Source organism: Musa acuminata, chromosome BXJ1-2 (genome assembly GCF_036884655.1).
Source record: "Musa acuminata AAA Group cultivar baxijiao chromosome BXJ1-2, Cavendish_Baxijiao_AAA, whole genome shotgun sequence".
Taxonomy (NCBI): domain Eukaryota; kingdom Viridiplantae; phylum Streptophyta; class Magnoliopsida; order Zingiberales; family Musaceae; genus Musa; species Musa acuminata.
In genome coordinates, this window is record NC_088328.1 from 29,199,256 (window position 1) to 29,214,342 (window position 15,087).

The window sequence follows — 15,087 nt, forward strand, 5'->3', positions numbered from 1 at the left end:
GGGGCTGCGTGGGAGGCCGAGCTGCTGCAGGGTATGGCGAGCCTCGGGCAGTGTGTCACTCAGGGGGATGCTGTCATGGCGTGTCACATCACCATTTTTGCCTCTATCATATGCCCCCCCCCCCCGAAAGGAGCTATGCGTCGGTTTTTGCATGCAGGGAGTCCGATGCATGGCTTCTTACTTCAGGTGGGTTGTTCATGCGGATCCGAGGGGCATGACGCAGACGGGCCGGTCGCGCGAACGCGTCTCGAGCAGCACGAAGCCGAGGAGCATAAGGCAGGTTGAGCCGGCGAGTCGCAAGTCGGAGATCGAAATGGAGCGACCCGGACTATGAGCCGAGGAGCCGGCGAGTCGCAAATCGGAGATCGAACTGGAGCGACCCGTGCTATGAGCCGAGGAGCTGGCGAGTCGCAAGTCGGAGATCGAACTGGAGCGACCCGGACTATGAGCCGAGGAGCCGGCGAGTCGCAAGTCGGAGATCGAACTGGAGCGACCCGTGCTATGAGCCGAGGAGCCGGCGAGTCGCAAGTCGAAGATCGAACTGGAGCGACCCGGACTATGAGCCGAGGAGTCAGCGAGTCGCAAGTCGGAGATCGAACTGGAGCGACCCAGACTATGAGCCGAGGAGTCAGCGAGTCGCAAGTTGGAGATCGAACTGGAGCGACCCGTGCTATGAGCCGAGGAGCCGGCGAGTCGCAAGTCGGAGATCGAACTGGAGCGACCCGTGTTATGAGCCGGCGAGTCGCAAGTTGGAGATCGAACTGGAGCGACCCGTGCTATGAGCCGAGGAGCCGGCGAGTCGCAAGTCGGAGATCGAACTGGAGCGACCCGTGTTATGAGCCGAGGAGCCGGCGAGTCGCAAGTCGGAGATCGAACTGGAGCGACCTGGGCTATGAGCCGAGGAGCCGGCGAGTCGCAGGTCAGAGCCTGAACAGGAACGACTCGGAATGACTGGATCGACGAGTCGCAGGTCGGAGCCTGAACTGGAACGACTCGGAATGACTGGATCGACGAGTCGCAGGTCGGAGCCTGAACTGGAACGACTCGGAATGACTGGATCGACGAGTCGCAGGTCGGGGCCTGAACTGGAACGACTCGGAATGACTGGATCGACGAGTCGCAGGTCGGAGCCTGAACTGGAACGACTCGGAATGACTGGATCGACGAGTCGCAGGTCGGAACTTGAACTGGAACGACTCGGAATAACTGGATCGACGAGTCGCAGGTTGGAACCTGAACTGGAACGACTCGGAATGACTGGATCGACGAGTCGCAGGTCGGAGCCTGAACTGGAACGACTCGGAATAACTGGATCGACGAGTCGCAGGTCGGAGCCTGAACTGGAACGACTCGGAATGACTGGATCGTCGAGCCGCAAGTCGGGAAATGAACTGGAGCGGCTCGGGATATGTTTGAACCGACGAGTCGCAAGTCGGGAACCGAACTGGAGCGACTCGTAATATGACTGAATCGCCGAGCCGCAAGTCGGGAAATGAACTGGAGCGGCTCGGGATATGAGCCGAGGTAGCAGGTTGTGCCGTCAGCCGAAGAGCTGACGCGGGGTGGCCGCGCATGGGGCCGAGGCAGCAAGCTGCGCTGTCAGCCGAGCAAATGAGGCGGGCTGGCCGAGCATGGGGCCGAAGGGTCGAGGCGCTTGGGGCTGAGCCGCGCGCGTGGCCGAGGAGCCGAGACGCGCGGGCTGGTCGCGCGCGTGGGGCCGTCGCGGGCGTTTTGGCCGCGAGGTTGAGGCAGCGTGCTGGCTGCGCATGGGGCCGAGGCGCGCGGGTTGCGCCGTCAGCCGAGGGGCTGACGCGGGTTGGCCGCGCGTGGGGCCGAGGCGCGCGGGCTGACCGCGCGCGTGAGGCCGAGGGGCCGAGGCGCGTGGGCTGAGCCGCGCGCGTGGGGCCGAGGTGCCGAGGCGCCGAGGCGCGTAGGCTGGCAGCGCGCGTGAGGCCGAGGCGCGCGGGCTGGCCGCAGCGCGTTGGCAGCGCACGGGGCCGAGGGGCCGAGACGCGCGGGCTGGTCGCGCACGTGGGGCCGAGTGGTCGAGGCAGCGTGTTGGCTGCGCATGAGGCCGAGTGGCCGAGGCAGCATGTTGGCTGCGCATGAGGCCGAGTGGCCAAGGCAGCGAAGCTGCTTGCTGGCTGTGCGTGAGGCCGAGGTAGCAGCGTGTTGGCTGCGCATGAGGCCGAGTGGCCAAGGCAGCGAGGCTGCTTGCTGGCTGCGCACGAGGCCGAGTGGCCGAGGCAGCGAGGCTGCTTGCTGGCTGCGCACGAGGCCGAGTAGCCGAGGCAGCGAGGCAGCAAGGCAGTAAGGCAGCGTGCTGGCTGCGCATGAGGCCGAGTGGCCGAGGCAGCGTGTTGGCTGCGCATGAGGCCGAGGCAGCAGCGTGTTGGCTGCGCATGAGGCCGAGTGGCCGAGTGGCCGAGGCAGCGAGGCTGCTTGCTGGCTGCGCACGAGGCCGAGGAGCCGAGGCAGCAAGGCTGCTTGCTGGCTGCGCACGAGGCCGAGGAGCCGAGGCAGTGAGGCAGCAAGGCAGTAAGGCAGTAAGGCAGCGTGCTGGCTGCGCATGAGGCCGAGTGGCCGAGGCAGCGAGGCTGCTTGCTGGCTGCGCACGAGGCCGAGGAGCCGAGGCAGCGAGGCAGCAAGGCTGCTTGCTGGCTGCGCGTGAGGCCGAAGAGCCGAGGAGCACGACGCAGGCGGGCAGACCGCGCAGGCGTGGTCGCGAGGGCCATGCGGCCGAGTAGCACGACGTGCGTCGGGCTGACCGCGCAGGTGTGGTCGCAAGGGCCATGCGGCCGAGTAGCACGACGTGCGTCGGGCTGACCGCACAGGTGTGGTCGCAAGGGCCATGCGGCCGAGTAGCACGACGTGCGTCGGGCTGACCGCGCAGGCATGGTCGCGAGGGCCATGCGGCCGAGTGACGCGACGCAGGCGGATAGGCCGCCCTGAGAGGAGCTCGGTAGTGCATGGTCGAGAAGCTCGGCACAGGCAGGCCGCGGCCGAGTGACGCCGCTCAGGCGGGCAGGCTGCTCTAAGGGGGGGCTCGGCAGGATGTGGCGGAGGTGCTGAGGCAGCGGGTTGCTTGCTGTTGGCTGCGCATGAGGTAGCAGCATGTTGGCTGCGCATGAGGCCGAGTGGCCGAGGCAGCGAGGCTGCTTGCTGGCTGCGCACGAGGCCGAGTGGCCGAGGCAGCGAGGCTGCTTGCTGGCTGCGCACGAGGCCGAGGAGCCGAGGCAGCGAGGTAGCAAGGCTGCTTGCTGGCTGCGCACGAGGCCGAGGAGCCGAGGCAGCGAGGCAGCAAGGCAGTAAGGCAGCGTGCTGGCTGCGCATGAGGCCGAGTGGCCGAGTGGCCGAGGCAGCGAGGCTGCTTGCTGGCTGCGCACGAGGCCGAGGAGCCGAGGCAGCGAGGCAGCAAGGCTGCTTGCTGGCTGCGCGTGAGGCCGAGGAGCCGAGGCAGCGAGGCTGCTTGCTGGCTGCGCGTGAGGCCGGGGAGCCGAGGCAGCGTGTTGCTTGCCGGCTGCGCACGAGGCCGAGGAGCCGAGGCAGCGAGGCTGCTTGCTGGCTGCGCGTGAGGCCGGGGAGCCGAGGCAGCGTGTTGCTTGCTGGCTGCGCACGAGGCCGAGGAGCCGAGGCAGCGAGGCTGTTTGCTGGCTGCGCACGAGACCGAGTGGCCGAGGCAGCGAGGCTGCTTGCTGGCTGCGCGTGAGGCCGAGTGGCCAAGGCAGCGAGGCAGCAAGGCAGCGTGCTACTTGCTGCGCATGAGGCTGAGGAGCCGAGGCAGCCTGCAGCGTGTTGCTGCGCACGGGGCCGAGGTAGCCTGCAGTGTGTTGGCTGCAGCGTGTTGCTGCGCACGGTGCCGAGGCAGCGAGGCTGCTTGCTGGCTGCGCGTGAGGCCGAGGAGCCGAGGCAGCCTGCAGCGTGTTGGCTGCAGCGTGTTGTTGCGCACGGGGCCGAGGTAGCAGCGTGTTGGCTGCGCATGAGGCCGAGTGGCCGAGGCAGCGAGGCTGCTTGCTGGCTGCGCACGAGACCGAGTGGCCGAGGCAGCGAGGCAGCGAGGCAGTAAGGCAGCGAGGCTGCACCGTACCAGCCCCAGAAGTCGCTGCTGCTGGTGCAGGTCGGCCGCAGTGGAGCAACCAGGGAGAAGGCTTATGTACCGTTATTCCGGGCCCTCCTTCTAGCGCCATTCTGATGCGGTCTGCACCTGTTTAAGCCGTGGCGTCGGGGTCGTCGCGGCTTGGTTCGGGTCCGGAAGGCGGTGATCTCAGTGGGGGCGTTCCTCGGGGTCTCCCGGCGGTCGAGCACGGTGGTTCGGGTCGGGAGGAAGCTCCGTCGCAGCTCCTGGAAGAGTCGACCGTCTGGTACCTGCACAAAGGTCGGGCCGAGGCGCTCGACCCGACCCCTCCGACGGCTAAGTTAGCGATGTGGAGGGGGTTTTGGAGGAAGAGATGCCTCCATACAAGTGTGGAGTGTGAGTGTGTCCTCCCCCCCATTCCTCTTAGCATGCGAGGGTATTTATAGGGGAGGTTTGATGTTACCTGACGTAGCTATCTGCAGGGCAGGACTGTACCCTTGGTGGCGTCTGACATTGCCACTGGGGCTGCGTGGGAGGCCGAGCTGCTGCAGGGTATGGCGAGCCTCGGGCAGTGTGTCACTCAGGGGGATGCTGTCATGGCGTGTCACATCACCATTTTTGCCTCTATCACCTGGGTCCTTGATTTATTGAATGATATAACTGAAGGAAGAGATATAGTATTACCCTCCATGACTACATTTATAACAGACTATTTGACTTTTCAGAATATGTTCATGCTCAAAGAATCTCTTCAAGAGATATTTACATGTAACTTATGGGAGCAGTCAGAGCTATCTAAGCAAACACTGGGGATAGACGTAAAGAACATTGTGTCATGAACCACCTCATTACAGTTCTAAATGTTGCAGATGGTGGAGAAAGAGCTTCTATGGGATTTCTATATGATGCTATAGAGAAGGCAAAGAAAGAAATAATTTTGGCATTTGATAACCATGAATGTGATTACTCTCCATATTTAGACATTGTGAATCATGTACAAGATGAGCTCCACAGCCCTCTGCATGCTGCAGCTTATTATCTTAACCCTGCTATATATTATAACCCAGAATTTTCTATGAGTAATGTTGTTCAAAAAGGTTTACTTGATTGCATCGAGACTTTAGAGCCTGATGTAGCAGACCAAGATAATATAACAAGGCATAAAGCTTTTTATGAAGATGCTGTAGGAGATTTTGGAAGACCAATGGCAGTAAGGGGAAGAGAAACGTTATGTCCAGGTGAGTTTTCTTTAACTCTAATCTTGAGTAGTTGACTCTTTTTACTACCCAAAGATTCATTTTCCTTGGTTTTGAATTTACCGTGTAACTATTACGTTTATGGAATATTTATTGTCCAGCTACATGGTGGTCGATGTTTGGATCAGATCACCCAAATCTCCAGCGATTTGCTGTTAGGATATTGAGCCAAACATGTATTATGACTACCTCCGATAGGGCCTGCAATGCCAATGCATATCTCCATTCAAGTAAGAACAGATTGGAGCAAGAGAGGCTGAACGATCTGAAATTTGTCCGCTATAATTTGCATTATCAACAAAGGCAATTTTGGTACTCCAATTTTCTTTGGCATTATCAACAAAGGCAATTAGGCAATCAGTGGCAGCAGGAATCAAGGCAAATAAAAGAAGCAGATATGATCCTGTAAGTGTGGACAATCATAACGCAGAAGAGTGGATCGAAGATCCCGGATTAACCGAGGGAGAAGGAATCAATTTGTTAGATGTCGCACAACTTGATACTTCAGTTCCTACAGCCGATAGCCTCTGCAATATGAGTGATGATAATTTTGGCAATAACCATGAGAACATAAACGGAAGTGACGAGGGTGTCGACAGTGCAGATTCATTAAACTGTATGCAGAAGCAAATCAAGACAACACCAAGGGAAGCCACAGTTCATATTCTTCCTGCAGTATCATGTGGATACATTATTATGTAGCCTTGTTGTGCAACATTGTACGACTATTAGGTAGCTCGTTACCAATGTTTAGTGTTAATACTGATAGAGGCAAAAATGGTGATGTGACACGCCATGACAGCATCCCCCTGAGTGACACACTGCCCGAGGCTCGCCATACCCTGCAGCAGCTCGGCCTCCCACGCAGCCCCAGTGGCAATGTCAGACGCCACCAAGGGTACAGTCCTGCCCTGCAGATAGCTACGTCAGGTAACATCAAACCTCCCCTATAAATACCCTCGCATGCTAAGAGGAATGGGGGGGAGGACACACTCACACTCCACACTTGTATGGAGGCATCTCTTCCTCCAAAACCCCCTCCACATCGCTAACTTAGCCGTCGGAGGGGTCGGGTCGAGCGCCTCGGCCCGACCTTTGTGCAGGTACCAGACGGTCGACTCTTCCAGGAGCTGCGACGGAGCTTCCTCCCGACCCGAACCACCGTGCTCGACCGCCGGGAGACCCCGAGGAACGCCCCCACTGAGATCACCGCCTTCCGGACCCGAACCAAGCCGCGACGACCCCGACGCCACGGCTTAAACAGGTGCAGACCGCATCAGAATGGCGCTAGAAGGAGGGCCCGGAATAACGGTACATAAGCCTTCTCCCTGGTTGCTCCACTGCGGCCGACCTGCACCAGCAGCAGCGACTTCTGGGGCTGGTACGGTGCAGCCTCGCTGCCTTACTGCCTTGCTGCCTCGCTGCCTCGGCCACTCGGTCTCGTGCGCAGCCAGCAAGCAGCCTCGCTGCCTCGGCCACTCGGCCTCATGCGCAGCCAACACGCTGCTACCTCGGCCCCGTGCGCAACAACACGCTGCTACCTCGGCCCCGTGCGCAACAACACGCTGCAGCCAACACGCTGCAGGCTGCCTCGGCTCCTCGGCCTCACGCGCAGCCAGCAAGCAGCCTCGCTGCCTCGGCACCGTGCGCAGCAACACGCTGCAACCAACACACTGCAGGCTACCTCGGCCCCGTGCGCAGCAACACGCTGCAGGCTGCCTCGGCTCCTCAGCCTCATGCGCAGCAAGTAGCACGCTGCCTTGCTGCCTCGCTGCCTTGGCCACTCGGCCTCACGCGCAGCCAGCAAGCAGCCTCGCTGCCTCGGCCACTCGGTCTCGTGCGCAGCCAGCAAACAGCCTCGCTGCCTCGGCTCCTCGGCCTCGTGCGCAGCCGGCAAGCAACACGCTGCCTCGGCTCCCCGGCCTCACGCGCAGCCAGCAAGCAGCCTCGCTGCCTCGGCTCCTCGGCCTCACGCGCAGCCAGCAAGCAGCCTTGCTGCCTCGCTGCCTCGGCTCCTCGGCCTCGTGCGCAGCCAGCAAGCAGCCTCGCTGCCTCGGCCACTCGGCCACTCGGCCTCATGCGCAGCCAGCACGCTGCCTTACTGCCTTGCTGCCTCGCTGCCTCGGCTCCTCGGCCTCGTGCGCAGCCAGCAAGCAGCCTTGCTACCTCGCTGCCTCGGCTCCTCGGCCTCGTGCGCAGCCAGCAAGCAGCCTCGCTGCCTCGGCCACTCGGCCTCGTGCGCAGCCAGCAAGCAGCCTCGCTGCCTCGGCCACTCGGCCTCATGCGCAGCCAACATGCTGCTACCTCATGCGCAGCCAACAGCAAGCAACCCGCTGCCTCAGCACCTCCGCCACATCCTGCCGAGCCCCCCCTTAGAGCAGCCTGCCCGCCTGAGCGGCGTCACTCGGCCGCGGCCTGCCTGTGCCGAGCTTCTCGACCATGCACTACCGAGCTCCTCTCAGGGCGGCCTATCCGCCTGTGTCGCGTCACTCGGCCGCATGGCCCTCGCGACCATGCCTGCGCGGTCAGCCCGACGCACGTCGTGCTACTCGGCCGCATGGCCCTTGCGACCACACCTGCGCGGTCAGCCCGACGCACGTCGTGCTACTCGGCCGCATGGCCCTCGCGACCACGCCTGCGCGGTCTGCCCGCCTGCGTCGTGCTCCTCGGCTCTTCGGCCTCACGCGCAGCCAGCAAGCAGCCTTGCTGCCTCGCTGCCTCGGCTCCTCGGCCTCGTGCGCAGCCAGCAAGCAGCCTCGCTGCCTCGGCCACTCGGCCTCATGCGCAGCCAGCACGCTGCCTTACTGCCTTACTGCCTTGCTGCCTCGCTGCCTCGGCTCCTCGGCCTCGTGCGCAGCCAGCAAGCAGCCTTGCTGCCTCGGCTCCTCGGCCTCGTGCGCAGCCAGCAAGCAGCCTCGCTGCCTCGGCCACTCGGCCACTCGGCCTCATGCGCAGCCAACACGCTGCTGCCTCGGCCTCATGCGCAGCCAACACGCTGCCTCGGCCACTCGGCCTCATGCGCAGCCAGCACGCTGCCTTACTGCCTTGCTGCCTCGCTGCCTCGGCTACTCGGCCTCGTGCGCAGCCAGCAAGCAGCCTCGCTGCCTCGGCCACTCGGCCTCGTGCGCAGCCAGCAAGCAGCCTCGCTGCCTTGGCCACTCGGCCTCATGCGCAGCCAACACGCTGCTACCTCGGCCTCACGCACAGCCAGCAAGCAGCTTCGCTGCCTTGGCCACTCGGCCTCATGCGCAGCCAACATGCTGCCTCGGCCACTCGGCCTCATGCGCAGCCAACACGCTGCCTCGACCACTCGGCCCCACGTGCGCGACCAGCCCGCGCGTCTCGGCCCCTCGGCCCCGTGCGCTGCCAACGCGCTGCGGCCAGCCCGCGCGCCTCGGCCTCACGCGCGCTGCCAGCCTACGCGCCTCGGCGCCTCGGCACCTCGGCCCCACGCGCGCGGCTCAGCCCACGCGCCTCGGCCCCTCGGCCTCACGCGCGCGGTCAGCCCGCGCGCCTCGGCCCCACGCGCGGCCAACCCGCGTCAGCCCCTCGGCTGACGGCGCAACCCGCGCGCCTCGGCCCCATGCGCAGCCAGCACGCTGCCTCAACCTCGCGGCCAAAACGCCCGCGACGGCCCCACGCGCGCGACCAGCCCGCGCGTCTCGGCTCCTCGGCCACGCGCGCGGCTCAGCCCCAAGCGCCTCGACCCTTCGGCCCCATGCTCGGCCAGCCCGCCTCATTTGCTCGGCTGACAGCGCAGCTTGCTGCCTCGGCCCCATGCGCGGCCACCCCGCGTCAGCTCTTCGGCTGACGGCACAACCTGCTACCTCGGCTCATATCCCGAGCCGCTCCAGTTCATTTCCCGACTTGCGGCTCGGCGATTCAGTCATATTACGAGTCGCTCCAATTCGGTTCCCGACTTGCGACTCGTCGGTTCAAACATATCCCGAGCCGCTCCAGTTCATTTCCCGACTTGCGGCTCGACGATCCAGTCATTCCGAGTCGTTCCAGTTCAGGCTCCGACCTGCGACTCGTCGATCCAGTTATTCCGAGTCGTTCCAGTTCAGGCTCCGACCTGCGACTCGTCGATCCAGTCATTCCGAGTCGTTCCAGTTCAGGTTCCAACCTGCGACTCGTCGATCCAGTTATTCCGAGTCGTTCCAGTTCAGGTTCCGACCTGCGACTCGTCGATCCAGTCATTCCGAGTCGTTCCAGTTCAGGCTCCGACCTGCGACTCGTCGATCCAGTCATTCCGAGTCGTTCCAGTTCCGGCCCCGACCTGCGACTCGTCGATCCAGTCATTCCGAGTCGTTCCAGTTCAGGCTCCGACCTGCGACTCGTCGATCCAGTCATTCCGAGTCGTTCCAGTTCAGGCTCCGACCTGCGACTCGTCGATCCAGTCATTCCGAGTCGTTCCAGTTCAGGCTCCGACCTGCGACTCGTCGATCCAGTCATTCCGAGTCGTTCCAGTTCGATCTCCGACTTGCGACTCGCCGGCTCCTCGGCTCATAGCACGGGTCGCTCCAGTTCGATCTCCGACTTGCGACTCGCCGGCTCCTCGGCTCATAGCACGGGTCGCTCCAGTTCGATCTCCAACTTGCGACTCGCCGGCTCATAACACGGGTCGCTCCAGTTCGATCTCCAACTTGCGACTCGCCGGCTCATAACACGGGTCGCTCCAGTTCGATCTCCGACTTGCGACTCGCCGGCTCCTCGGCTCATAGCACGGGTCGCTCCAGTTCGATCTCCAACTTGCGACTCGCCGGCTCATAACACGGGTCGCTCCAGTTCGATCTCCGACTTGCGACTCGCCGGCTCCTCGGCTCATAGCACGGGTCGCTCCAGTTCGATCTCCAACTTGCGACTCGCTGACTCCTCGGCTCATAGTCTGGGTCGCTCCAGTTCGATCTCCGACTTGCGACTCGCTGACTCCTCGGCTCATAGTCCGGGTCGCTCCAGTTCGATCTCCGACTTGCGACTCGCCGGCTCCTCGGCTCATAGCACGGGTCGCTCCAGTTCGATCTCCGACTTGCGACTCGCCGGCTCCTCGGCTCATAGTCCGGGTCGCTCCAGTTCGATCTCCGACTTGCGACTCGCCGGCTCCTCGGCTCATAGCACGGGTCGCTCCAGTTCGATCTCCGACTTGCGACTCGCCGGCTCCTCGGCTCATAGTCCGGGTCGCTCCAGTTCGATCTCCGACTTGCGACTCGCCGGCTCCTCGGCTCATAGCACGGGTCGCTCCAGTTCGATCTCCGACTTGCGACTCGCCGGCTCCTCGGCTCATAGTCCGGGTCGCTCCATTTCGATCTCCGACTTGCGACTCGCCGGCTCAACCTGCCTTATGCTCCTCGGCTTCGTGCTGCTCGAGACGCGTTCGCGCGACCGGCCCGTCTGCGTCATGCCCCTCGGATCCGCATGAACAACCCACCTGAAGTAAGAAGCCATGCATCGGACTCCCTGCATGCAAAAACCGACGCATAGCTCCTTTCGGGGGGGGGGGGGGCATATGATAGAGGCAAAAATGGTGATGTGACACGCCATGACAGCATCCCCCTGAGTGACACACTGCCCGAGGCTCGCCATACCCTGCAGCAGCTCAGCCTCCCACGCAGCCCCAGTGGCAATGTCAGACGCCACCAAGGGTACAGTCCTGCCCTGCAGATAGCTACGTCAGGTAACATCAAACCTCCCCTATAAATACCCTCGCATGCTAAGAGGAATGGGGGGGGGAGGACACACTCACGCTCCACACTTGTATGGAGGCATCTCTTCCTCCAAAACCCTCTCCACATCGCTAACTTAGCCGTCGGAGGGGTCGGGTCGAGCGCCTCGGCCCGACCTTTGTGCAGGTACCAGACGGTCGACTCTTCCAGGAGCTGCGACGGAGCTTCCTCCCGACCCGACCCACCGACCCGAACTACCGACCCGACCTCCCGACCCGAACCACCGTGCTCGACCGCCGGGAGACCCCGAGGAACGCCCCCACGGAGATCACCGCCTTCCGGACCCGAACCAAGCCGCGACGACCCCGACGCCACGGCTTAAACAGGTGCAGACCGCATCAAATACTCCTGTAAAGAATTGTTCAGACCTCAGGTTCACATTGAACTCAATGTGTCAAAGTGGTGCTGCTCGACTTACCATTCTCCATTTGTTCTCTGATTCCTCCCCTAATGTGATGTTGGCATGCTGGTGTTCTAAATCATGGAATACATTGTCATAAATTTTCTGGCTTGTTAATGTGAAACATCACAGGTCTCATGATTGAGGTTGTCAAACAAGTATAATATATTATATCCACAACAAAGAATGATGGCAATTTTTTTAGCTGGTGGCAAGCATTATAGAATGCCGCTTCCATGGCAAGCAATCTATAATGCTAAAACACGAGTGAGTCAACTCTATAGATTGGAATACGTCTGGTCATTGTTTGCTTGTGGTTTGCGATTGACTTCCACTATACAGAGGGGTTCAATTTCACATTGCTAAATCTAATCTAATTTGCATATGGAAGAGGATATTAAAACATACAAATCTTTTGGGTCCTTTTTCCAATAGCTTAATCCTTTGAAATTCTAATTTAGCTTAAGACAATTATTAAAACTTTAAATATATTAAAATCTCATTTTTAATAACTTAATCTTTTACAATTTCCCGTCACCCAATTCTTCGAAGCATTTATCGACTTGCGTTTGGAGTCGCGATCGCGCACCGGAAGCAGTCTTAGAAAATGAGATAAAAGACGAGATTTGGTTGATCAGATAACACAAAATTCTACATCCGACATGACTTCAGTGCGAAGTCCTTATGGAAGACACCGAGTCTTTTTCCAGTTAATTGTGATGGAGGAATTTTTCAAACCACATTGAAATAATGACACTACAGTGTGGACAGGGAAAACAAACGTTTACAGAAGAGGGTGATACTCATAAATTTACAGTTTTTATTGACCATTGTGTACATACATACATACATACAGATGAGTGATGCTGAGGTCTAATGATCCTATATCACTTCACAGTCTCTTTTATTTCTTCTTTGAAGAAAAGAGTGACTTGATACATACAGTCGATTGTGCTTAGGAATGCAGAGGAAGAGATGGATCAGCTCCCATCTTTTGCCGGTCACTCTCATCAATGCCTGCACCAGTAATAAAGCAAACAAACAATCATCATCTGCAAAATACATCTCACTGTTCTGTGGCAGCAAAAGCAATAAAATAAAAAAGGATGAAAAATCCTTCATTGCTCATGATCACTTAAATCTAATCCAGGAACAGATGAGATAGTTAGGATGAGGTTCTGACAATCTCTTCAGGTCAAGGCAATGGAGGTACTAAGAGGTCAATGTTGAACAAGAAAAAATGAGTCAAATCCTGCAATATAATGTCAAACATCATTTTTAACCAAGAGCATGCCAAATAGATATCCAGTTCATGATCAAATATGATCCAAAATTAGCACAAGAAAATTACTCCAGGATTATTGTTGGTGTTAGTAAAGCCACAAGCAGAATTCATGATCCAGCACAAAAAGAAAAAAAACCTATTTTTACCAACATGCATGATAAAAAAATGATCTTTATGGTTAAAAAGTTCGGTTCAATACCTCAATTCCTTCGCCCTGAAGCCAAATTCTAAAGCTCAAATGTTCAAGCAAGACGAGCTTAATGCTAGTCTTGGAAGATCACGCTGTCGGCGAGCTTGAACAATGGATCGAGGCAATCCGGCGAGAACTTGCGAGCGAAGAGGTATGAGTACGTCGAATTGGACCTCCGTAGTCGGTTGATAAGACTTGCAGAGATCTCAGGCGGCCGATACGTGTGCGGATGCCCGCCGACGCTGTCCGTCCAATTCACTCTTGTCAGAGTGTAACGAGTGCATCCTTGGGGGTCCTGCATCTCGAGGAGCGTTGGGAAGTAGTGCTCCTCGGGGTAGCAGGAATCCGCCATCGACTTCAAGCAAGGCATCTTGAACTTCTTCCAGAGGCGGCGGTCGCGCACCACCAGCACGGCGTGCCGCCTGGCGAGGACGAAGAATTGCGACCCGACGCGGAACTGCTCGAACGGTACCTCGTGAATCATCACGTCATCGCCGCGGGCCACGTACCGGTCCCGCAGCCCCGGCTCGCCGGAGAGGATCTCGATGTAGCTTCGGCGATGGCGCCGACCGCCGGTGGGAGTGGGAGGCGCGCCGGGATCAGCGAGGAGGGCGCGATAGGTAAACCGGAAGGAGTGGAGGGGAACGCAGTGCTGGGATAGGAGAGCGAAGAAAGCGTTCGCTGGGTCGTCGACGAGAGCGGCCGCGAGCAGGCGCCGCGCGGCCGAGATGAGGGTCGGCGAGGCGCGCTTCGTGGCCTTTGCCGGGATGAAGCGGCCGAGGAACGACGGCGTCGGCGAGAGGAGGAGGCGGGCGGCAGGGTCGGCGTGCACGTAGACGTTGAACAGCCGCTCGTGGCCACGGAAGAACCGCTCCCACAGCGGCGCGAACGTGAGGTCGGAGTTGGTGAGGAACAGAAACGCGATCTTGGGCGCCGACGGCGGTCTGCGGCGTAACCCGGCGCTCCCACCACCCCCGGCGGAGGCAAGGGTGGCGCGGCGGAACAGTGCGACGTCGTCGGCCTCGTCCATATCGGGGATGCCCGGCAGCGTCGTCGGCATCAGAATCCGGTGGGCCAGAACGAACACCACCGGCATCGACACCAACAGAACCAAACAAATGACAAACGGCCACGAAGAAATCATCGCCCGCTCGCGATCCTGCTCCAGATTTCTGCACAAAACCTTCGTCGGGACCAGCAGACAAGGATCGGTCCTACGGGGTTTTATCCCTCAAACCTATCCACCAAACCGGCAACAGAAGCGCGAACTGGGGGCACCGATCGATTCGATTCCGCAGCGAGCTCCGGTTTCCGGCATCAAAATCGAATCTTGCCGCGCGGGAACGGATCAAAGGACGAGACTCGAGAGGCAGAGGAGAGGTGAGTGCAGCGAGGGCGAGTCGACCAACAGAGGGTTTTGTCCCCTTTCTTCCCTTTTATTAACATTACTATGTTAAATGGTTTTTTCCAAGAACCGTACAAATTTAGTTTGACCATTTCGATTAAACATTAAATCCACACCGTCGATGAAAGATCCAACGACAAGAATGGCTTGGCGGGCGTGATACGTAGGTGACGCTTGGGATTGGATGCGGGGACAGCGTAGGCGCTTACGGTACGAAGCCGATATAAAAAGTATATATCATTTATTTATTCTCTTATTTTTTGATCGTCGACATGGCGTCGCAACGGACGGTCCACGCTTATCGCCTGCTTTCGCTGCAATCCTCGTATCTCAAAAACTGTTCCAAGAAACATTCGGAAGTAGAAAACAAAATGTGTTTTTGCTTTCTGTAGTATAAACAAAGCTATCCTCCACTCCTGCGTTGTGGTGGTGTCGCAATCCTAAGACTTGAGATGCCAACAAGTCTACGATTGACGCATACGGGAAGAAACGGTTGGCCATACTGTGACACTATCTATGTGTTGTAGATAATGTAAACACATTGGAAAAATGTTTATAAAAATAAGATGCGGTAGCGAAGTTTCACAAGGATAGATAGAAAACAAAAGGTGGGCATGAGTTGTTAGTGTTGCGTGCAGCAACAGCAACAATTCCAAGGGGTCGTTTCACAAAGATGTATTTAATTACCTGTGATTGCAAACAAATTGCTTTGAACACTCAACTGCATCAGATGATAAACATAATGGTTGATGG

General features: G+C 59.0%; 1 protein-coding gene across 1 annotated transcript; it reads right to left on the reverse strand.

Moving 5' to 3' along the window:
• Positions 1-12,254: 12,254 nt before the first annotated feature.
• Positions 12,255-14,323, reverse strand: LOC135608154 (glycosyltransferase BC10-like). Its single transcript, XM_065100713.1, has 2 exons — positions 12,939-14,323; positions 12,255-12,471 (listed from the first exon to the last, which is right to left on the reverse strand). Exon 1 carries the CDS (start codon positions 14,071-14,073, stop codon positions 13,003-13,005), a length of 1,071 nt encoding a protein of 356 aa, XP_064956785.1. The 5' UTR covers positions 14,074-14,323; the 3' UTR covers positions 12,255-12,471; positions 12,939-13,002.
• Between the last annotated feature and the right edge of the window lie 764 nt (positions 14,324-15,087).

Excerpts from the sequence above, each read along its gene's own strand:
- LOC135608154 (XM_065100713.1), bottom strand. The coding sequence starts at position 14,073 with ATGATTTCTTCGTGGCCGTTTGTCATTTGTTTGGTTCTGTTGGTGTCG.